This window comes from Ranitomeya imitator, chromosome 5 (assembly GCF_032444005.1).
Source record: "Ranitomeya imitator isolate aRanImi1 chromosome 5, aRanImi1.pri, whole genome shotgun sequence".
Lineage (NCBI taxonomy): Eukaryota > Metazoa > Chordata > Amphibia > Anura > Dendrobatidae > Ranitomeya > Ranitomeya imitator.
In genome coordinates, this window is record NC_091286.1 from 524,498,359 (window position 1) to 524,523,818 (window position 25,460).

Sequence of the window (25,460 nt, forward strand, 5' to 3'; positions counted from 1 at the left end):
CCGTTCCACGTGTGGTAAAATGGATAAAGCAGTTTTATTCTTCAGGTCAGTACGATTACAGCGATACCTCATTTATGTAATTTTTTTTATGTTTTGGCGCTTTTACACAATAAAAACTATTTTATATAAAAAAATAATTGTTTTTGCATCGCATTATTCTGAGAGCTATAACTTTTTTATTTTTCTGCTGATGATGCTGTATGGCAGCTTTTTTTTTGCGGGACAAGATGACGTTTTCAGCGGTACCATGGTTATTTATATCCGTCGTTTTGATCGCGTGTTATTCCACTTTTTGTTCGCCTGTATGATAATAAAGCGTTGTTTTTTGCCTTTTTTTTTTTTTTTTTTTTTGCGGTGTTCACTGAAGGGGTTAACTAGTGGGATAGTTTTATAGAGCGGGTCGTTACGGATGCGGCGATACCAAATATGTGTACATTTATTGTTTTTTTTTTTTTTTTTACATAAATAAATGGATTTATTGGGAAATGTTTGTTTTTTTTTTATTTGGGGATTTTTTTTTATTTTTTTTTTACACATTCTATTTTTTTTTTTTTTTTAACTTTCTAACATTGTCCCAGGGTGGGACATCTCTGTATTAGATCAGATCGTTGATCTGACACTGTGCATAGCACACTGTCAGATCAACGATCTGACAGGCAGCTTAGCTGGCTCTCCAGCGCCTGCTCTCAGCAGGCGCCGGCTAGCCAGGTCACTTCATGACCCGGAAGGAGTCCGGCGGCCATCTTGGATCCGGGGACTCCTTCCGGGTCACCGGAGCAACGCGATCTCATTGCGTTGCTCTGGTGGGAGAGCGCAGGGAGCCCCCGTCCCTGCGCGATCCCCCTCTATGCCGCTGTCACTACTGACAGCGGCATCAGAGGGGTTAAATGCCCGCGATCGGCGATAGCGCCGATCGTGGGCATTGCTGCGGGGTGTAAGCTGTCGTATACAGCTGACACCCGCACCCGATCACCGCGGCGCTCAGCGCGAGACCGCGGTGATCGGTGCGCCGTACTAGTACTGCTGCTGGCACTAATGCAGTGACGGCAGCGCAGTACTAGTACGGCGCATGTCGCGAAGGGGTTAAAGAGACAATCATTCAAACTTTGAAAATTTCTAAAAAATTTTTTACGTTTGACTAAGTTCTTATATTTTTTATTAAAAAACCCAAAACATATCAACCTAAATTTACCATGATCATAACTTATAATGTACCACAAAAAAAACAATCTCAAAATCACTGGGATTTGTAAAAGCGTTCCAGAGTTATTACGACAAAAAGTGACGCTGGTCAGATTTAAAAAGTTTGACCCGGTTACTAAGGAGTTAAAGTTTGCCCATCAATGACTAAGCATTGGGGCCCACCAAGCACCTCTGCTGACAGGAGACTTCAGAGGGTCTATGCTAATTCAGCAGGAGCTGCCAATTATAATGAAATTCCTACAGAAAACTTGCGCTTTGATTAACAGAGCTGCAGTATATATACTGTACACATGAACGTTTTCTTGGGAAACGCACCCACGATCAATAATTGTTTAATAACTTGCCTCATCAATGAAAGGAATGAGGACCACCGCTTCCCACTCTTGCTGCTTCCCATTGAGGTCAGTTTTAAAATCTTGTGGGTAGTAATCAATGATCGGAGAGTCTTCACTGATCATTAAACTCTACAAAACGAGAAAAGCAATATTTACCTGTAAGGAAAGCAACAGAGCACAATGGCAAGACATGTCAGCGTCTAGTGGTCCTTATAATGGTTACCTGATACGCCTGAGGAAGCAAGTCTTTACTAGCAGCAGGAAGAACAGCCAGCAGCTGCTCAAAGGGCATGAAGGGCTTACCCAAACTAAACTTCAGCTTCAACCGACCGATGTCACAAATATCAGACAGATAGGGGGCGTAATGGTAGGGGTAATACCTAAAATCCACATCAGAGAAATGAATATATCAGAGAATAAAGATGGTTATTTGATTCAAAGACTTTGATGCTGTACGGAGCAATGGTAGTAATACTGGAAGGCATGAAGAGCACAGGACAGATTGTACAACTTCAAGAACATTCACAAAAGGAACTGTAAACAAACGGACCCTCAATAAGTGAGCATGATTCTAATATAGTAAAGTTGGCATGCACACAGTGGAAGAGGCGAGGTGCTGGTGGACGGGGGTAGTGAGCCTCTGGGACATCGAGTGTTGAGCTTGACCAAAGGTACTGACTGATGGTTCTTGGAGAGGTAGAAATGGAGGGGTTCTCCTGAAGGAATATCTTGTACTGTGCACATCTGCCCCAGAGGCGTGAAAGCGTACAGTACAAGCTCAAACACTATAAGAGCGACTCTGTGAACAAGACCCAAGACCAGGTCGAAACGTCTAGGTCGCACTCTCAACCTTTCTTCTATACCTAAACTGAGCTTGTGTGTATCTGTATTCTGAACTAAAAACAAAAGAACTTGCATTCGACTTGAGTGTGTGGTGAATTTACTCCACTCCTTGATTCTAATATAACAGTACCTTTCAGCCAAACGTTAGGTGGCCCATCAGTGGTAGACTGGCCATGTTCTCCTACATCCCCATACTGAATAGATATTGATTGTTATTACTATATACATTACTCTATAATGATGGTGATGTGAAAGAGCCCTTATCCATTAATATACCCGGTGGTCCTGTTACCATGTTTGGTCCTGACTTTGTGGCTATACATGTGTGGATATTGTAAACCGACTTTAGTGATGACAGTAACTAGCAAATGAGTATTCAATACAACATACGAAAAATTAAAAAGAAGGAGGAAACTAAATGTTGACTTTCTCGTGCATATAGCCATAGATTTACTAGGGAATTGCCAGCTTCCTAGCCTCTGTTATAAGGCTTCATCGGGGACTGATGACAATGTGGAACATATTGTCTCACCTCCTCTTTTTACAGCTACCAGCCCACCTTTTGAGCGGGGCTTTAACATCCAAGGTAACCTATATTCAGCTATGGCACGCACGGTATTCCACTTTTTTGATACTGACACCATTTGCACTCTTTACCCCTTAGTGACTCTAACCAGACCTTCTGGACATCATCACAGAGAGACACGCAATTATCCCTTAAAGGGAGGGTGCCGTGATTTTAGTTTTTGTATTAATAATTATTGATTATATAATCAATTATTTTTAATACAAAAGTAAATGTACTACTTTAATACTTTTTTATTTATTCATTTTTACTTTTGCCACTGGAGGCCGCCATTTTCATTAGTGTGGGTGTAAGTGTCTGGGCACGACACTTGCACACCTCACTTACGGCAGCCATGGGCATAGGAGCCAACAGTCGGGCTCCGACCGCTTCTCCTGCCTCTCAGCTGTGACTTGGCCACGCCCCCTGGGCTGCTACGTCACAGCTGTGAGAGGAGATCGCGGCCATTTTGTTTTTTTCCTCTGTGATCGCACACACAGCTCAGTGTGTGCGATCATAGCAGGAGCTGCCAGGGAGAAGCTGCTGCTGGGAAGCGAGGGTCGGGGTGAGTATCTGCAGCCAGGAGCTGTGATTACAGCCTGTACTTAGTATTACAGCACAGGCTGCAATCACTGCTCACTGCCGTTCAGAGCAGAGCAGGGAGATCGTCACACTGCTCTGCCCTGAACATGACTCAGCACTTCCTGGAAGAGGACTGAAGGTAAGTACAGAGTTTTTATTTTCTTATGCATCTGCCACTGCTACCTGTCCCTATATACCACTGCTACCAGCCCTTATATACCACTGCTACCTGTCCCTATATACCACTGCTACCTGCCCCTATATACCACTGCTACCTGTCCCTATATACCACTGCTACCAGCCCTTATATACCACTGCTACCTGTCCCTATATACCACTGCTACCAGCCCTTATATACCACTGCTACCTGCCCCTATATACCACTGCTACCTGCTCCTATATACCACTGCTACCTGCTCCTATATACCACTACCTGCTCCTATATACCACTGCTACCTGTCCCTATATACCACTGCTACCAGCCCTTATATACCACTGCTACCTGCCCCTATATACCACTGCTACCAGCCCTTATATACCACTGCTACCTGTCCCTATATACCACTGTACCAGCCCTTATATACCACTGCTACCTGTCCCTATATACCACTGCTACCAGCCCTTATATACCACTGCTACCTGTCCCTATATACCACTGCTACCAGCCCTTATATACCACTGCTACCTGCTCCTATATACCACTACCTGCTCCTATATACCACTGCTACCTGCTCCTATATACCACTGCTACCAGCCCCTATATACCACCTACCACTGCTACCAGCCTCTATATACCACCTACCACCGCTACCTGCCTCTGTATACCACTGCTACCTGCCTCTGTATACCACCGCTACCTGCCTCTGTATGCCACCTAACACTGCTGCCTGCCTCTATATACCATCTACCACTGCTGCCTGCCTCTGTATAGCACCGCTACCTGCCTCTGTATAGCACCGCCACCTGCCTCTGTATACCACCTACCACTGCTGCCTGCCTCTGTATAGCACCGCCACCTGCCTCTGTATACCACCTACCACTGCTGCCTGCCTCTGTATACCACCTACCACTGCTGCCTGCCTCTATATACCATCTACCACTGCTGCCTGCCTCTACATACCATCTACCACTGCTACCTCTGTCCTGTGTAGCTAATCTAGTCCTGTGTAGCTAATCCTGTCCTGTGTACAGTATCACACAAGATAGGATTAGATACACGGCGCAGCACAGTATCACACAGGACAGGATTAGATACACGGCTCAGCAGTCAGTATCTAATCCTCTCCTATGCACTCCTCTCCCCCCTGCGTGTCTTTCCCCATTGTGGTTTATTATTTTTGTTGTGGGAGATGAGGGAGTCGAGGATTATGCGTTCGGTATGGTATAAAAAAGATTAATAAAGGACTTTATTCTGGCCGAGTCTTTATTTACAATACATGTGAGATCTATGTGGCGGCATTATGGGTGATCTATATGGCGGTATTATGTGAGAAGCATATGGCGATATGTGAGAACACTGGCGGTATTATGTGTGATCTATATGGCGGTATGTGAGAACACTGGCGGTATTATGTGTGATCTATATGGCGGTATATGAGAACACTGGTGGTATTATGTGTGATCTATATGGTGGTATTATGTGAGAACTGTATGACAGTATTGTGTGATCTATTTGATAGTATTGTGTGTGATCTATATGGCGGTATTATGTGAGAACACTATGGCAGTATTATCTTCAGAAAGCGGACCCATTCTATGGTGGTTCTGGCTGAGCACCTGCACGCGGGTCTGGGGTAATAGAGGGGACAGCATGACCTCCAGTTAGGTGCAGTCAGGGGAAGGCTGGTGAGGCGGCTGAAGAGAGGGGTCTCATTTTTATCGTTACTATATGGCTACATTTCCTTCCCAGCGTCACCCCGACTGCGCCTGTCACCTCGCTTTCACACATTGCCAGGACAGGATGGAGAAGACAGGATCTGAGGAGGGGAATGGGGTCTGTATGCAAAGTCTGGATCAGACCAGGCCATCAATCCGCAGAAATGTTTCCTGGATTTCTGTGGAGCAGACGGTCCATCCATGTGTATAAAAGACAGAGCTCTATGTACAATCCCTGGCTGCTCCGCGCACCAAACAGGGGGCCCCCTGTTATGGCTGGCAATCAGGCAACACAGCGTGCAGTAATCAGCGCACATACAGAGATCTGGCAATAACCAAAAACAATAGGACAAGCTCTGAGACGTGGAATCTCTGTAGACTGCAGTACCTGATCTATCCTCACACAACTATAAGCAGCAGTGGATAGCGCCTAAAACTACCTATGCAACTCGGCACTGCCTGAGGAGCTGACTAGCCTGAAGATAGAAATACAAGCCTGACTTACCTCAGAGAAATACCCCAAAGGAATAGGCAGCCCCCCACATATAATGACTGTTAGCAAGATGAAAAGACAAACGTAGGAATGAAATAGATTCAGCAAAGTGAGGCCCGATATTCTAGACAGAGCGAGGATAGCAAAGAGAACTATGCAGTCTACAAAAAACCCTAAAACGAAAACCACGCAAAGGGGCAAAAAGACCCACCGTGCCGAACTAACAGCACGGCGGTGCACCCCTTTGCTTCTCAGAGCTTCCAGCAAAAGTTAATAGCAAGCTGGACAGAAAAAACAGAAAACAAACTAGAAGCACTTATCTAGCAGAGCAGCAGGCCCAAGGAAAGATGCAGTAGCTCAGATCCAACACTGGAACATTGACAAGGAGCAAGGAAGACAGACTCAGGTGGAGCTAAATAGCAAGGCAGCCAACGAGCTCACCAAAACACCTGAGGGAGGAAGCCCAGAGACTGCAATACCACTTGTGACCACAGAAGTGAACTCAGCCACAGAATTCACAACAGTACCCCCCCCTTGAGGAGGGGTCACCGAACCCTCACCAGAACCCCCAGGCCGACCAGGATGAGCCACATGAAAGGCACGAACAAGATCTGGGGCATGGACATCAGAGGCAAAAACCCAGGAATTATCTTCCTGAGCATAACCCTTCCATTTGACCAGATACTGGAGTTTCCGTCTAGAGACACGAGAATCCAAAATCTTCTCCACAATATACTCCAATTCCCCCTCCACCAAAACAGGGGCAGGAGGCTCCACAGATGGAACCATAGGTGCCACGTATCTCCTCAACAACGACCTATGGAATACATTATGTATGGAAAAGGAGTCTGGGAGGGTCAGACGAAAAGACACCGGATTGAGAATCTCAGAAATCCTATACGGACCAATAAAACGAGGTTTAAATTTAGGAGAGGAAACCTTCATAGGAATATGACGAGAAGATAACCAAACCAGATCCCCAACACGAAGTCGGGGTCCCACACGGCGTCTGCGATTAGCGAAAAGCTGAGCCTTCTCCTGGGACAAGGTCAAATTGTCCACCACCTGAGTCCAGATCTGCTGCAACCTGTCCACCACAGAATCCACACCAGGACAGTCCGAAGACTCAACCTGTCCTGAAGAGAAACGAGGATGGAACCCAGAATTGCAGAAAAATGGAGAGACCAAGGTAGCCGAGCTGGCCCGATTATTAAGGGCGAACTCAGCCAACAGCAAAAATGACACCCAATCATCCTGGTCAGCGGAAACAAAACATCTCAGATATGTTTCCAAGGTCTGATTGGTTCGTTCGGTCTGGCCATTAGTCTGAGGATGGAAGGCCGAGGAGAAAGATAGGTCAATGCCCATCCTACCACAAAAGGCTCGCCAGAACCTCGAGACAAACTGGGAACCTCTGTCAGAAACAATATTCTCAGGAATGCCATGTAAATGAACCACATGCTGGAAGAACAAAGGCACCAAATCAGAGGAGGAAGGCAATTTAACCAAGGGCACCAGATGGACCATTTTAGAAAAGCGATCACAGACCACCCAAATGACCGACATTTTTTGAGAAACGGGAAGGTCAGAAATGAAATCCATCGAAATATGTGTCCAAGGCCTCTTCGGGACCGGCAAGGGCAAAAGCAACCCACTGGCACGTGAACAGCAGGGCTTAGCCCTAGCACAAATTCCACAGGACTGCACAAAAGCACGCACATCCCGTGACAGAGATGGCCACCAGAAGGATCTAGCAACCAACTCCCTGGTACCAAAGATTCCTGGATGACCGGCCAGCACCGAACAATGAAGTTCAGAGATAACTTTACTAGTCCACCTATCAGGGACGAACAGTTTCTCGGCCGGACAACGATCAGGTTTATTAGCCTGAAATTTCTGCAACACTCTCCGCAAATCAGGGGAGATGGCAGACACAATGACTCCTTCCTTGAGGATACTCGCCGGCTCAGATAACCCCGGAGAGTCGGGCACAAAACTCCTAGACAGAGCATCCGCCTTCACATTTTTAGAGCCCGGAAGGTATGAAACCACAAAATCAAAACGAGCAAAAAATAACGACCAACGGGCCTGTCTAGGATTCAAGCGCTTGGCAGACTCAAGATAAGTAAGGTTCTTATGATCAGTCAAAACCACCACGCGATGCTTAGCACCCTCAAGCCAATGACGCCACTCCTCGAATGCCCACTTCATGGCCAGCAACTCTCGGTTGCCCACATCATAATTACGCTCAGCAGCAGAAAATTTCCTGGAAAAGAAAGCACATGGTTTGAACACTGAGCAACCAGAACCTCTCTGTGACAAAACCGCCCCTGCACCAATCTCAGAAGCATCAACCTCGACCTGGAACGGAAGAGAAACATCAGGTTGACACAACACAGGGGCACAGCAAAAACGACGCTTCAACTCCTGAAAAGCTTCCACGGCAGCAGAAGACCAATTAACCAAATCAGCACCCTTCTTGGTCAAATCGGTCAATGGTCTGGCAATGCTAGAAAAATTACAGATGAAGCGACGATAAAAATTAGCAAAGCCCAGGAATTTCTGCAGACTTTTTAGAGATGTCGGCTGAGTCCAATCCTGGATGGCCTGAACCTTAACCGGATCCATCTCGATAGTAGAAGGGGAAAAGATGAACCCCAAAAATGAAACTTTCTGCACACCGAAGAGACACTTTGATCCCTTCACGAACAAGGAATTAGCACGCAGTACCTGGAAAACCATTCTGACTTGCTTCACATGAGACTCCCAATCATCAGAGAAGATCAAAATGTCATCCAAGTAAACAATCAAGAATTTATCCAGATACTCACGGAAAATGTCATGCATAAAAGACTGAAAAACAGATGGAGCATTGGCAAGTCCAAACGGCATCACCAGATACTCAAAATGACCCTCGGGCGTATTAAATGCCGTTTTCCATTCATCTCCTTGCCTGATTCTCACCAGATTATACGCACCACGAAGATCTATCTTGGTGAACCAACTAGCCCCCTTAATCCGAGCAAACAAGTCAGAAATCAATGGCAAGGGATACTGAAACTTAACAGTGATCTTATTAAGAAGGCGGTAATCAATACACGGTCTTAGCGAACCATCCTTCTTGGCTACAAAAAAGAACCCTGCTCCCAATGGTGACGACGATGGGCGAATATGTCCCTTCTCCAGGGACTCCTTCACATAACTGCGCATAGCGGTGTGTTCAGGTACGGACAAATTAAATAAACGACCCTTAGGGAATTTACTACCAGGAATCAAATCGATAGCACAATCACAATTCCTATGCGGAGGTAGGGCATCAGACTTGGACTCTTCAAATACATCCTGAAAGTCCGACAAGAACTCTGGGATGTCAGAAGGAATGGATGACGAAATAGACAAAAATGGAACATCACCATGTACTCCCTGACAACCCCAGCTGGTTACCGACATAGAGTTCCAATCCAATGCTGGATTATGGGTTTGTAGCCATGGCAACCCCAACACGACCACATCATGCAAATTATGCAGTACCAGAAAGCGAATAACTTCCTGATGTGCAGGAGCCATGCACATGGTCAGCTGGGCCCAGTACTGAGGCTTATTCTTGGCCAAAGGTGTAGCATCAATTCCTCTCAACGGAATAGGACACCGCAAAGGCTCCAAGAAAAATCCACAACGTTTAGCATAATCCAAATCCATCAGATTCAGGGCAGCGCCTGAATCCACAAACGCCATGACAGAATACGATGACAAAGAGCACATTAAGGTAATGGACAAAAGGAATTTGGACTGTACAGTACCAATAACGGCAGAGCTATCGAACCGCCTAGTGCGTTTAGGACAATTAGAAATAGCATGAGTAGAATCACCACAATAGAAACACAGTCTGTTCAGACGTCTGTGTTCTTGCCGTTCTACTTTAGTCATAGTCCTGTCGCACTGCATAGGCTCAGGTTTACTCTCAGACAATACCGCCAGATGGTGCACAGATTTACGCTCGCGCAAGCGACGACCGATCTGAATGGCCAAGGACATGGACTCATTCAAACCAGCAGGCATAGGAAATCCCACCATTACATCCTTAAGAGCTTCAGAGAGACCCTTTCTGAACAAAGCCGCTAGTGCAGATTCATTCCACAGAGTGAGTACTGACCACTTTCTAAATTTCTGACAATATACTTCTATATCATCCTGACCCTGGCATAAAGCCAGCAGATTTTTCTCAGCCTGATCCACTGAATTAGGCTCATCGTAAAGCAATCCGAGCGCCTGGAAAAATGCATCAACATTACTCAATGCAGAATCTCCTGGTGCAAGAGAAAACGCCCAGTCCTGTGGGTCGCCGCGCAAAAAAGAAATAATAATCAAAACCTGTTGAATAGGATTACCAGAAGAATGAGGTTTCAAGGCCAAAAATAGCTTACAATTATTTCTGAAGCTCAGGAACTTAGTTCTGTCACCAAAAAACAAATCAGGAATCGGAATTCTTGGTTCTAGCATCGATTTCTGATCAATAGTATCTTGAATCTTTTGTACATTTACAACAAGATTATCCATTGAGGAGCACAGAGCCTGAATATCCATGTCCACAGCTGTGTCCTGAAGCACTCTAATGTCTAGGGGAAAAAAAAGACTGAAGACAGAGATAAGAAAAAAAAATGATGTCAGGATTTCTTTTTTCCCTCTATTGGGAATCATTGGTGTGGCTCCTTGTACTGTTATGGCTGGCAATCAGGCAACACAGCGTGCAGTAATCAGCGCACATACAGAGATCTGGCAATAACCAAAAACAATAGGACAAGCTCTGAGACGTGGAATCTCTGTAGACTGCAGTACCTGATCTATCCTCACACAACTATAAGCAGCAGTGGATAGCGCCTAAAACTACCTATGCAACTCGGCACTGCCTGAGGAGCTGACTAGCCTGAAGATAGAAATACAAGCCTGACTTACCTCAGAGAAATACCCCAAAGGAATAGGCAGCCCCCCACATATAATGACTGTTAGCAAGATGAAAAGACAAACGTAGGAATGAAATAGATTCAGCAAAGTGAGGCCCGATATTCTAGACAGAGCGAGGATAGCAAAGAGAACTATGCAGTCTACAAAAAACCCTAAAACGAAAACCACGCAAAGGGGCAAAAAGACCCACCGTGCCGAACTAACAGCACGGCGGTGCACCCCTTTGCTTCTCAGAGCTTCCAGCAAAAGTTAATAGCAAGCTGGACAGAAAAAACAGAAAACAAACTAGAAGCACTTATCTAGCAGAGCAGCAGGCCCAAGGAAAGATGCAGTAGCTCAGATCCAACACTGGAACATTGACAAGGAGCAAGGAAGACAGACTCAGGTGGAGCTAAATAGCAAGGCAGCCAACGAGCTCACCAAAACACCTGAGGGAGGAAGCCCAGAGACTGCAATACCACTTGTGACCACAGGAGTGAACTCAGCCACAGAATTCACAACAGCCCCCATAGACCAGCACACTGCTCTCCTGAAATACTCTGGGCTGCTGTCACCCTGCTCCCTCCACCACATATCTCCCAGAATCCTTGCTGCCTGCCATCCTTGGTGACTGTCTACTTGTCAGTATAAGGCTGCTTTCACACTAGCAGTATTTGGTCAGTATTTTACCTCAGTATTTGTAGCCAAAACCAGGAGTGGGTGATAAATGCAGACGTGGTGCATATGTTTCTATTATACTTTTCCTCTATTTGTTCCACTCCTGGTTTTGGCTTACAAATACTGAGGTAAAATACTGACCAAATACTGATAGTGTGACGGCAGCCATACTCTGCAGTCACCAACAAAATGGCTGCTCACTGGGTTCCTGAATATCATCCTCTCTAATCCCTTAGCAAACACCCATAAGGAGAGGAGAGGAGACACACACGTCAGCAGACTCCGCCCATAATTACTGCAGTGCAGTAATGTGAGCTATTTGTACACTAGGTTTTTCTGAAATTTCAGCAGCTGCTCTCCCTAGTGTTGAAAAGTGGAAATTCAAAACTTTTCAAATTATTTTTCATATTTTACTAAATTATAAACAAATGATAATATTTTTTAAGAAAATGTAATCATTAATTCTTTACATTTTTACAATTTCTGAAAAAAAAATTTTTTTGATGGCACCTTCCCTTTAAGTACGGTATGCCAGTTCTTCTCCCCTCCACTGTATTACGGTATATCTCGCTTTGGGAATAGGATTATTATGGTATTCAGGTCATTGAATAGGATGTCTAAACTAAGATAAGACCTCTTCCACATGTTGTATATACTTTTGTTTTATTATGTTTTTTTCCTTTGGCCCCCTCCTTTGTTTACCTACCATTTATTGATTTAATTTCTTCACAATTTGTTGTAACTGAAGAAGGTCGAATAGACCGAAGAGTTTTGTTGGTACTACGTAATAAATTTTCAAGCTACACGCATTGAAGTTGAGTGCCAGGTTCTTTTACATTTATGACATTAGGGTGTGCACCACTGGAGCAGTGTTCACATTTTTGTCCACCCTGCTAATAAATCAGGAGCAGGTAACAAGTGGCGTGCGCCTGGCCACAAACCTTAATCCATTCGGGGATTTCTAGTGTAAGCAATGCCACAGCTTGTCATGAATTAGAGGAGCTGTGGCATCACACCCCCAATCCTTCCCACTTTGGCAGAGCTGGGGAAAACACCAAAGTCACAAGAACTCCAACTTTTCAAAAGGGATTTGGGCCAGAATTCTGGCGTAATTGTTTTGCTAAATCGAGGCTTTTCTGTTTAATTCAGCGTTTTGTCTAAATTGTGATATGTAAAAAAATATATAAAAGAATCTGTATTAAAATTGGGAAGTACGGCTCAGTGGTTAGCACTGGCTTAAAATCCTACAAAGGACAACATCTGCAAGTAGTTCGTATGTTCTCTCAGTGTTTGCACAGGTTTCCTCCGGATTCACCGGTTTCGTCAATTACTCCAAAGACATACGGATAGGGAATTTAGATTGTGAGCCCAATAGACGACAGTGATGATGATGTCTGTAAAGGTACCGTCACACTAAGCGACGCTGCAGCGATACCGACAACGATCCGGATCGCTGCAGCGTCGCTGTTTGGTCGCTGGAGAGCTGTCACACAGAACGCTCTCCAGCGACCAACGATGCCGGTAACCAGGGTAAACATCGGGTAACTAAGCGCAGGGCCGCGCTTAGTAACCCGATGTTTACCCTGGTTACCATCCTAAAAGTAAAAAAAACAAACAGTGCATACTTACCTACAGCCGTCTGTCCTCCAGCGCTGTGCTCTGCACTCCTCCTGTACTGTCTGTGTGAGCACAGCGGCCGGAAAGCAGAGCGGTGACGTCACCGCTCTGCTTTCCGGCTGACCGACGCTCACAGCCAGTACAGGAGGAGAGCAGAGCACAGCGCTGGAGGACAGACAGCTGTAGGTAAGTATGTAGTGTTTGTTTTTTTTACTTTTAGGATGGTAACCAGGGTAAACATCCGGTTACTAAGCGCGGCCCTGCGCTTAGTTACCCGATGTTTACCCTGGTTACCAGTGAAGACATTGCTGGATCGGTGTCACACACGCCGATTCAGCGATGTCTGCGGGGAGTCCAGCGACAAAATAAAGTTCTGGACTTTCTTCCCCGACCAGCGACAGCACAGCAGGGGCCTGATCGTTGCTGCCTGTCACACTGGACGATATCGCTAGCCAGGACGCTGCAACGTCACGGATCGCTAGCGATATCGTCTAGTGTGACGGTACCTTTAGAGCACTGTGGAATATGATGGCGCTATATAAGTGAGTAAAACACATAAATAAATAAAAAAGTGCTTGAAAGTTTCACACCGGCCACTCAGGTTATTTCAGACTATAACTTCTTCCGATCTTTTGTATTGAAGCAGTAAATGAGTGTCTGCAAGGGTCATTGTGAAGAAAGGGGGAGGTGTGCTGTGACCTGGCCTATTGTGATTGGTGGATTCTGTGTTACCAGCTATTAACAGGCGAGTTACCTCTCATTATGTTACCTCTGATGATAGGGGGCTCTAGTCGCCAGTGTGAAAATTGTAAGATTACTAATATAGGGAAATTGACTTGAACAACAGGTCAGTTCCTGATTGTAGCTTTCCTTTAAAGTGACTGACGTCTGAGTACATAACAATGGACCTTTCTTCTGCCATTTAAATAATTCCAGGCGATCCAGCCCAAATGCATTTCTATAATTTGCTTAATATAATCGTCTTTTACTTCAAAGTTAACCATTCAACATTGTATATTGTGATATCAAGTAAAAACCCTTGTGAGGGGAATGTATCCTCACAATGTGTGCACAAGTAAATACTGAGAGATAATGGCGCAGACTGGAAAGATAGTCTGAGGCACCATGTGGTCTACTTTGTAGCAGCATGGAGATCCTTTATTACTTTATTATCTTCAGTAAACAAGACATATTAATGCATTAAAAAGCTGCATATAACTTCCATTGACAACAATACAGAAGAAAAATAGCCTACTCACCAACTCCAAGACTGGACTCCATGATAGTAATAGTGCAAAATCCACTGTATGGCCTGAACATAACACTCAGCTTGATTGGCCAGAAACTCACTTACAAGAAGGTGCAAAAGGAGAAGAAGAAAAAATATAAACATTGAAATAAAGGTCCATTAAGGATAGTACACCACTATCACACAGAAACGTACAGGACCTAAACAGAAAGGAAATGCTTCTGCTGCCAATGTCTTATTACTGTTCAGCCTCGGGGCTGGCCGAGGTAGGAGATACTCACTCTGACACAACCTCCACTCCCATTTTTGACATATAGTATGATCTCTTATATTGTCTAAACTCAGTCTCGAAAAGATCATCCTCATCTGGCTCCTGCTCCTGGTCCTCATCCAAACCTAAAACAGAGGAAAGGGCACAGCACACAGGCACATCATTCAGTAGATGAAAAAAAAAATGCTGCCAATAGTTAATTTCCATAAGTTATCAAAATACATGAAGGAGATTGATGAAGTGGGGTTTTTACCCATGGCAAACAATCAGATCCACTTCTTTCTTTGCAGAAGACCGACTTCACTTTCACTTTGCACCATAAGGTTATAACTTAGAAATATAACTTCCACTTTTGCTCCCCTCCTTATCTTTTATGCACATTTTTCCTCATATTTTAAAGAGAACCTGTCAACACCCCAACCAGTTCTGTGACTGGGTTTCTCTTTAAAAGATTAACCAGAACACTCCATTTTACAACATCATAGTGTTGCTCCAGCAGTGAGAATTACGGTTTGAATTTCTAGTCACGCACAGAATAGCCCGATATCGTGTTATCGTCCAAACTGGTCAACTATTCTGGATGAGATCAACCCCCAGCCATGAGGCAGCAGCAGCTGATATATTCAGGTGTTCCTAGGAGTTGTGCCTGCACACAACCTGCTCAGGTCAGCACCTTCCTTTTACGTTCCTTTGCACCCAAAAGGGTTTTACCGAATGGTATTGTGTGCTTTTTTTCCCTACAGTTTTTCTACCAGATCAATCATTTTGGCACAGGGACCAAGATCTGTCGGTCAACCAAAGGAGGATACTTTGCACTCGTGTAGGTGTATTCAAAAGAAATTTAATAAACATGGTAAATCCAGAAAACTAAAATGTTTCAGTCAACACAAGACCTTCGTCAGTCATCTGGATAGAGGAAAACCATGTGTAGTAGCTCTAGGTGAAGGTCTAGGCTCTAGTGCTAGCAGTGGACACCGCAGATGTTCATCTAGAGCTCCTAGTCTTAGCGGTGGACACCGCAGACCTTCACCTAGAGTTACTCTCTATCCAGACGACTGACAAAGGTCTCGTGTTGCCTGAAACCTTTCTTATTTTTCTGGATTTACCACGTTTAATAAATTTCCTAAGAATACACCTATACGATGCCAAGTGTCTCTACATTACAGCTGACGGATTTGGTTATTCTACTCCTGCACCACTGTATTTCCAGAAGTGCCTTGTTTTCTTCTCAACCAAAAGAGGATGGCAGTAGGCAGGGAATACAGTGTGAGGCAAGTAAAACACAGCTAACTGAAACATTATAAAAAGAATTCAAAAAAGGGTAATTTTTTCTGGAAACCGATCTTTGTGAAGTTGATCATAGAACAGAAGAATAGTGTGTAAAAAATACATATATATTTTACAACAGGAGAGAAGTTACTCACATTTAGCAGCTTTTTCTCCATCTTTTTCTAATGCACCTAAACAAAGTGCATCATCGAACCCCTGGAACAAAATAAATAAAAAAATTGTTTCTATGTGAACTACAGAAAGTTAACCCCTTCAAGACCCAGCCTATTTTGACCTTAAAGACCTTGCCGTTTTTTGCAATTCTGACCAGTGTCCCTTTATGAGGTAATAACTCAGGAACGCTTCAACGGATCCTAGCGGTTCTGAGATTGTTTTTTCGTGACATATTGGGCTTCATGTTAGTGGTAAATTTAGGTCAATAAATTCTGCATTTATTTGTGATAAACACGGAAATTTGGCGAAAATTTTGAAAATTTCGCAATTTTCACATTTTGAATTTTTATTCTGTTAAACCAGAGAGATATGTGACACAAAATAGTTAATAAATAACATTTCCCACATGTTTACTTTACATCAGCACAATTTTGGAAACAAAATTTTTTTTTGTTAGGAAGTTATAAGGGTTAAAATTCGACCAGCGATTTGTCATTTTTACAACGAAATTTACAAAACCATTTTTTTTAGGGACCACCTCACATTTGAAGTCAGTTTGAGGGGTCTATATGGCTGAAAATACCCAAAAGTGACACCATTCTAAAAACTGCACCCCTCAAGGTACTCAAAACCACATTCAAGAAGTTTATTAACCCTTCAGGTGCTTCACAGCAGCAGAAGCAACATGGAAGGAAAAAATGAACATTTAACTTTTTAGTCACAAAAATTATCTTTTAGCAACAATTTTTTTATTTTCCCAATGGTAAAAGGAGAAACTGAACCACGAAAGTTGTTGTCCAATTTGTCCTGAGTACGCTGATACCTCATATGTGGGGGTAAACCACTGTTTTGGCGCACGGCAGGGCTTGGAAGGGAAGGAGCGCCATTTGACTTTTTGAATCAAAAATTGGCTCCACTCTTTAGCGGACACCATGTCACGTTTGGAGAGCCCCCGTGTGCCTAAAAATTGGAGCTCCCCCACAAGTGACCCCATTTTGGAAACTAGACGCCCCAAGGAACTTATCTAGATGCATAGTGAGCACTTTGAACCCCCAGGTGCTTCACAAATTGATCCGTAAAAATGAAAAAGTACTTTTTTTTCACAAAAAAATTCTTTTAGCCTCAATTTTTTCATTTTCACATGGGCAACAGGATAAAATGGATCCTAAAATGTGTTGGGCAATTTCTCCTGAGTACACCAATACCTCACATGTGGAGGTAAACCACTGTTTGGGCACATGGTAAGGCTCGGAAGGGAAGGAGCGCCATTTGACTTTTTGAATGAAAAATTATTTCCATCGTTAGCGGACACCATGTCGCGTTTGGATAGCTCCTGTGTGCCTAAACATTGGCGCTCCCCCACAAGTGACCCCATTTTGGAAACTAGACCCCCCAAGGAACTAATTTAGATGCCTAGTGAGCACTTTAAACCCTCAGGTGCTTCACAAATTGATCTGTAAAAATGAAAAAGTACTTTTTTTTCACAAAAAAATTCTTTCGCCTCAATTTTTTCATTTTCACATGGGCAGTAGGATAAAATGGATCATAAAATTTGTTGGGCAATTTCTCCCGAGTACGCCGATACCTCATATGTGGGGGTAAACCACTGTTTGGGCACTCGGCAGGGCTCGGAAGAGAAGGCGCGCCATTTGACTTTTTGAATGGAAAATTAGCTCCAATTGTTAGCGGACACCATGTCGCGTTTGGAGAGCCCCTGTGTGCCTAAACATTGGAGCTCCCGCACAAGTGACCCCATTTTGGAAACTAGACCCCCCAAGGAACTTATCTAGATGCATATTGAGCACTTTAAACCCCCAGGTGCTTCACAGAAGTTTATAACGCAGAGCCATGAAAATAAAAAATAATTTTTCTTTCCTCAAAAATGATTTTTTAGCCTGGAATTTCCTATTTTGCCAAGGATAATAGGAGAAATTGGACCCCAAATATTGTTGTCCAGTTTGTCCTGAGTACGCTGATACCCCATATGTGGGGGTAAACCACTGTTTGGGCGCACGGCAGTGCTCGGAAGGGATGGCACGCCATTTGGCTTTTTAAATGGAAAATTAGCTCCAATCATTAGCGGACACCATGTCACGTTTGGAGAGCCCCTGTGTGCCTAAACATTGGAGATCCCCCAGAAATGACACCATTTTAGAAACTAGACCCCCAAAGGAACTAATCTAGATGTGTGGTGAGGACTTTGAACCCCCAAGTGCTTCACAGAAGTTTATAACGCAGAGCCATGAAAATAAAAAAAAAAATTATTTTCTCAAAAATGATCTTTTAGCCTGCAATTTTTTATTTTCCCAAGGGTAACAGGAGAAATTTGACCCCAAAAGTTGTTGTCCAGTTTCTACTGAGTACGCTGATACCCCATATGTGGGGGTAAATCACTGTTTGGGCACATGCCGGGGCTCGGAAGTGAAGTAGTGACGTTTTGAAATGCAGACTTTGATGGAATGCTCTGTGGGCGTCACGTTGCGTTTGCAGAGCCCCTGATGTGGCTTAACAGTAGAAACCCCCCACAAGTGACCCCATTTTGGAAACTAGACCCCCAAAGGAACTTATCTAGATGTGTGGTGAGCACTTTGAACCCCCAAGTGCTTCATAGAAGTTTATAATGCAGAGCCGTGAAAATAATAAATACGTTTTCTTTCCTCAAAAATAATTATTTAGCCCAGAATTTTTTATTTTCCCAAGGGTTACAGGAGAAATTGGACCCCAAAAGTTGTTGTCCAGTTTCTCCTGAGTACGCTGATACCCCATATGTGGGGGTAAACCACTGTTTGGGCACACGTCGGGGCTCAGAAGGGAAGTCGTGACTTTTGAAATGCAGACTTTGATGGAATGGTCTGCGGGTGTCACGTTGCGTTTGCAGAGCCCCTGGTGTGCCTAAACAGTAGAAACCCCCCACAAGTGACCCCATTTTAGAAACTAGACCCCCCAAGGAACTTATCTAGATATGTGGTGAGCACTTTGAACCCCCAAGTGCTTCACAGACGTTTACAACGCAGAGCCGTGAAAATAAAAAATCATTTTTCTTTCCTCAAAAATTATGTTTTAGCAAGCATTTTTTTAGATTCACAAGGGTAACAGGAGAAATTGGACCCCAGTAATTGTTGCGCAGTTTGTCCTGAGTATGCTGGTACCCCATATGTGGGGGTAAACCACTGTTTGGGCACACGTCAGGGCTCGGAAGTGAGGGAGCACCATTTGACTTTTTGAATACGAGATTGGCTGGAATCAATGGTGGCGCCATGTTGCGTTTGGAGACCCCTGATGTGCCTAAACAGTGGTAACCCCTCAATTCTAACTCCAACACTAACCCCAACACACCCCTAACCCTAATCCCAACTGTAGCCATAATCCTAATCACAACCCTAACCCCAACACACCCCTAACCACAACACTAACCCCAACACACCCCTAACCCTAACCACAACCCTAATTCCAACCCTAACCCTAAGGCTATGTGCCCATGTTGCGGATTCGTGTGAGATATTTCCGCACCATTTTTGAAAAATCTGCGGGTAAAAGGCACTGTGTTTTACCTGCGGATTTTCCGCGGATTTCCAGTGTTTTTTGTGCGGATTTCACCTGCGGATTCCTATTGAGGGACAGGTGTAAAACGCTGCGGAATCCGCACAAAGAATTGACATGCTGCGGAAAATACAACGCAGCGTTCCCGCGCGGTATTTTCCGCACCATGGGCACAGCGGATTTGGTTTTTCATATGTTTACATGGTACTGTAAACCTGATGGAACACTGCTGCGAATCCGCAGCCAAATCAGCACCGTGTGCACATAGCCTAATTCTAAAGGTATGTGCACACGCTGCGGAAAACGCTGCGGATCCGCAGCAGTTTCCCATGAGTGTACAGTTCAATGTAAACCTATGGGAAACAAAAATCGCTGTACACATGCTGCGGAAAAACTGCACGGAAACGCAGCGGTTTACATTCCGCAGCATGTCACTTCTTTGTGCGGATTCCGCAGCGGTTTTACAACTGCTCCAATAGAAAATCGCAATTGTAAAACCGCAGTGAAATGCGCAGAAAAAAACGCGGTAAATCCGCCATAAATCCGCAGCGGTTTAGCACTGCGGATTTATCAAATCCGCAGCGGAAAAATCCGCAGAGGACCAGAATACGTGTGCACATTCCTAACCCTAACCCTAACCCTAGCCCTAACCCTACCCCTAACCCTAACCCTACCCCTACCCCTAACCCTAACCCTACCCCTATTCTAACATTAGTGGAAAAAAAAAAATTTCTTTATTTTTTTATTGTCCCTACCTATGGGGGTGACAAAGGGGGGGGGGGGTCATTTATTATTTTTTTTATTTTGATCACTGAGATAGATTATATCTCAGTGATCAAAATGCACTTTGGAACGAATCTGCCGGCCGGCAGATTCGGCGGGCGCACTGCGCATGCGCCCGCCATTTTGGAAGATGGCGGCGCCCGGGAGAAGACGGACGGGACCACGGCTGGATCGGTAAGTATGATAGGGTGGGGGGGGACCACGGGGGGGGGGGATCAGAGCACGGGGGGGGGGGGGGAATCGGAGCGCGGGAGGGGTGGAACGGAGCGCGGGGGGCGTGGAACGGAGCACGGGGGGGCTGGAATGGAGCACGGGGGGCTGGAACGGAGCACGGGGGGGGGGGTGGATTGGAGTGCAGGGGGGGTGATTGGAGCACGGGGGGGTGATTGGAGCACGGGGGGAGCGGACACGAGCACGGGGGGGAGCGGAGCACTGGACGGAGGGGAGCCGGAGCAGTGTACCGGCCAGATCGGGGGGGGTGGGGGGGCGATCGGAGGGGTGGGGTGGGGGCACACTAGTATTTCCAGCCATGGCCGATGATATTTCAGCATCGGCCATGGCTGGATTGTAATATTTCACCCGTTATAATGGGTGAAATATTACAAATCGCTCTGATTGGCAGTTTCACTTTCAACAGCCAATCAGAGCGATCGTAGCCACGAGGGGGTGAAGCCACCCCCCCTGGGCTAAACTACCACTCCCCCTGTCCCTGCAGATCGGGTGAAATGGGAGTTAACCCTTTCACCCGGTCTGCAGGGACGCGATCTTTCCATGACGCCGCATAGGCGTCTTGGGTCGGAATGGCACCGACTTTCATGACGCCTACGTGGCGTCAAAGGTCGGGAAGGGGTTAAAAGCAGGTGAACATTTAATATCCATTATTTTTACTTAAACGTAGCCCAGATCTGAATAAAAACAACGATGCAAAATAGACCAGCCGCAATGGTGACTGGGGTATAAAACTAAGTCAGACTTCAGGAGTCACTAGAGGCCTCGCCCAGCAGTGTGACCAATATCCCAACCATAAACGGTCCCCTATTAACACATTAAAAATGCAGGACAAGGGAAGAAAAGCCGCTGGTGGGGCAATGAACTCACTTTACTCTTCTTTTTCTTACAATTTTGAGCCTCTTCAGCAGCTTGGCCCGCAGCCTCATTGAGGTATTTATTTCCAACTTTGCTTTCAAACCATTTTAGATCCACAAAGATTTCATTAAAATGCTCTCGATCAAACTGCAAACAAAAACGTGATAAATGTAGTGTACAAAATAGTATAAAAGATTTATGGGAACTACAGACATATGCAGGAATTCATTTCATAGGCTTCAGAAATTAAGAATTTAGGCAAATAATGTGCATAGTGTAGAGGTTTTCTTCTTAGAAACTGAAGGCGGTTGCCTTAAGGACTATAAACGGAAAAAGAAAATCCGGTCTCATAAAATTTTAAGTTTATTCAAAAAGTACTTTGTACTAAAAAACTTGATCCATGGTGTTACAAAAACAGGAATGCCTTTCAAACACACACGTCACGTTCTTTGTCAGAGACAATGTACGCGTTCAAAAAGCTTTGCTGTTTTTGTAACATCAAGGATCAATTTTTTTTTTTTTATTAACTTGGAATTTTATAAAGCTGGATTTTCTCTTTCCATTTATCCTATAAGTGGTCCCTTGGATTCCGCACCTCTAAACGCCTAGAGCCCGAGTGAGCTGGTTTATTTTGCGCTTATCGGCGACTATGCCGTGTGCTGCTACTTTTGTCTGCAATTGTGGTCATGGCAAAAATGCATTTTTCTTTTTGATATAATGCAATGTTACACTGGGTCCACCAGAGTGGAGTATCGATGCTTGCTAGTGGCTTCTCACAAACTTCTGTGACACCATAAGGCACATGCACTGAAATTTAGAATTCTTACCTCTAATAGATAGCATGGACTCTAGTGCTGAAGAAGTATTTGCTTATTTAAATTCGCAGGGGAGCATTGAATGGCCTGAAGTCTCCCAACTTGGCACTCTGCTCATTGAGAAACTTTACCCCTTAGATACCCTGCCAAAGGCCTCACATACACCCAACAAGTTCTCCTGCTTTAAACTCAAGAATGTAACAACCTCTAAAATATGTCTACAAATGGAGCTTAAGGTTTCACTTCCTATTCTGAGTCATATAGCAAGGAACTTTAAATAGTCAATAATGACTTTTAGGATCGCTGCTTCCAATAAGTGGTGCTAGAGTTCCACTCCTCTTCCTTGCTGAAGGGGTGATTTTCCATCAGGTTTCTGGAGATTATTATATATATCATGGACAAACAATTTGAGCGAGTGAGGTACAATGACTAATGAGCCAAGAATTGAAATAGGATTTTATCCCCCCACAGTCACCTTAATGCTAAGAATAAAAAAAAAAGAGTAGGAAACCTCTGCGAGGATCAAGTCTCACAACATCACACTGAAAATGCTTGTTTGATATTCTCTGCTGGCTTTTGCTATTTTCTTCCCCTGTGTGTGACGGTCTTCTTATGATTGAACAGTTTGATACAGGGGAAAAAGGAAATGCCTACCAAGAAGAATCTGTTACCGCCCCCTTAGTTAAAAGGGGAAATTTGCATACTGGGAACAGCAAAAGTCAGAGGCCCATATGTCTGCAATGCATTGAAGAAAGGAAAAAATGGTTTAAAATCAAGTCTTTATGTGGAGATAGGAAGTTACAAAGAAAAAGTAGTGATATGTTCTCGTTAATGCAGGCGTGAGATGCTACAGGATGCTAAACTCTGACTGCATTGGTAGCAATGTGAAATAAAGAAAAAGAGTAAAAATGGTATATAAACAGTTATAAATTCTCTACTTCTATTACCATCATGAATGAGCCCCCAGAAAACGTTTGGTGTGTGAGTGTAGGATGCATCAATGAATCCTCCCAACATTAGATGGCTCAAATGTCAAACTTAAAAGAATACCTGATCAGTATCCTAAATGGCTCACAAGGATTTAAGACTGTAAGCCTGCAAACGGCAGAGTCCTCTCCTTTCTGTGCCAGTCTGTCACTGTTAGTTTGTTCATTGTAATTTATTTTTAGATAACCATTCATTCCATTGAGCTGTACATGAAAAGGGGATACAAACAGCGGTGAAGAAACTAACAGTGACAGACTGATACAGAGGGGAGAGGACCCTGCTCTTGCATGTAACCCCTTCTCATGTGCAGCACCAAGGAATCAATGTTCCTCTAAAAATAAAAAATATAATTCAACCTCTGCACTACATTGTAACATTTTCTGAAATAAAAAAAAGAAAACAAAAACAACTCACAGCTGAAAGTTTAACAAGATATTTTTCAAAGTGAACCAAGTTCAGATAGCCATTCTCATTAATATAGCCTAAAAAATAAAAGCATAAAACAAGTCAAAGGCAAATACCAGAAAGTGGAATAAATAACAATGACACAAGCCTGGGGATTGATATTAAACTTTATTCTACTTATTGTTAAATATTTGTATCGCTATGTGAAGCAATTAATGGTGTTCTTTTCACGACACATAATGAAGCTTTTAAAGGGGATCTTTCGCCAGATTTCATAATATAAATTGCATACATTATTACATATCTCTCTTAAACCTTATGAGACTGGAGAAAGGTCAGAGAGGCCCGGCGCCTGCGCACTGCAGTACTTTGCTCTGCCCTCAACAGGGCAGACAAAGTACGCCTGCGCCGGAGCCGCAACGTTAATACAAGAAGCGGACGTCATCGTCAGAAGATGGGAGGCCCCGGACCGGATCGCGACGCCCACCGCAGCGGGACCGCCCCTGGGCGAGTATAAGCTAACCTCCTTTTCTCATCTTTCAGGATACATCGGGGCTTATCTACAGCATTACAGAATGCTGAAGATAAGCCCCTAAAGCTGGTGGGCTTAGCTCATCTTCGATTTTGGGAGGGACAGTTTCCCTTTAAATAAAATGACCAACACCTTTAAGAAACAGGCATTAGGCATGTAAACATCGGCATATAGAGTTGTGTGAAAAAGTGTTTGCACCCTACCTAATTTCCTATTCTTTTGCATGTTTGTCACACTTAAAGCTAAAAATGTCATCAGACTTTTACTGACTAAACTACAGGCATTGTCAGGTTGGAGCCATTACACTGATTAAAATGATGCCTTGGTTGATGAAATCGGTCTTGTGGTTGTTGTTAATCTGTATTTGCAGTTTTCAGTTAATGAGATTCTTGTTCTTCGGGGTGGGCCTGAGGGCTGGTCTCGTGGTGCTCTGTTCTCATTTAAGCCCACAAGGATGAATGACGGGTCACATCCTTCAGTGACCTGCCTCCAATTTTAAACACTGTGTTTGTGCAGTTCATATTGTGGTCTTTAAAAAAAAAAAAACAACTACACAAATTGACAGCAGCGCACGCGTAGTAGCATCTATTTTGTTGGAGGAAAAAAATTTGACTGCAGCAAAACGTCAAAAATGGGGGGATCCCATGCAGTTTTTATTTATTTATTAAAATGTAAATAAAACGGAATGGGGAATTCTCTATTCTTGATCACCAGCCTTGCTAAAGCCGACAGCTGAGGGTTGCAGCCCGCAGAGGTCAGTTTTCAATGGCTGGTTATCAACAGCGGGCATAGGTTGATGGGAGCAGTAGTCCCATCAGCCAACACCTGTGACCAGAGGTAAACTTTTTACATCCATTCACAGCTGCTGGCTCACGTTGTCATCTGACCGTGCAGGAGCAGCAGCGCTCTGACCAGCGGTATTAATATTACCATCGACCACTACCAAAGGAAGTGTTTGCCACGCAGCCATGCACATGACAGCATGGCCAACACTAGATGTGAATGGGGTCCGGGTACTGTTCTGGTACCCGAACCAACGTTTTTTTTAATTGTTTGGCTGAAGCCGCCGGACCTAGACATTCAGAGTTTCGCCCATCACTAATCTTTATCCCCAGGACTTTTGGGAAAATACTGTGCACGGACGAGACAAAAGTTGAACGGTTTGGAAGGTGTATGTCCCATTACATCGGGCGTAGAAGTAACAGCATTTCAGAAAA

At 44.3% G+C, this 25,460-nt stretch overlaps 1 protein-coding gene across 2 annotated transcripts in view; it reads right to left on the reverse strand.

The window, feature by feature from the left end:
• The window catches only part of XRN1 (5'-3' exoribonuclease 1), a 227,733-nt gene that overhangs the window by 115,115 nt on the left and 87,158 nt on the right, over positions 1 to 25,460 (reverse strand). For both annotated transcript variants that reach the window (XM_069727559.1, XM_069727558.1), the window contains exons 9-15: positions 23,721 to 23,788; positions 21,517 to 21,651; positions 16,077 to 16,137; positions 14,663 to 14,777; positions 14,392 to 14,481; positions 1,762 to 1,918; positions 1,548 to 1,667 (exon numbers count right to left, since the gene is read on the reverse strand). In XM_069727559.1, coding sequence (XP_069583660.1) covers positions 1,548 to 1,667; positions 1,762 to 1,918; positions 14,392 to 14,481; positions 14,663 to 14,777; positions 16,077 to 16,137; positions 21,517 to 21,651; positions 23,721 to 23,788 — 746 coding nt within the window. The remainder of the gene's footprint in view (positions 1 to 1,547; positions 1,668 to 1,761; positions 1,919 to 14,391; positions 14,482 to 14,662; positions 14,778 to 16,076; positions 16,138 to 21,516; positions 21,652 to 23,720; positions 23,789 to 25,460) is intronic.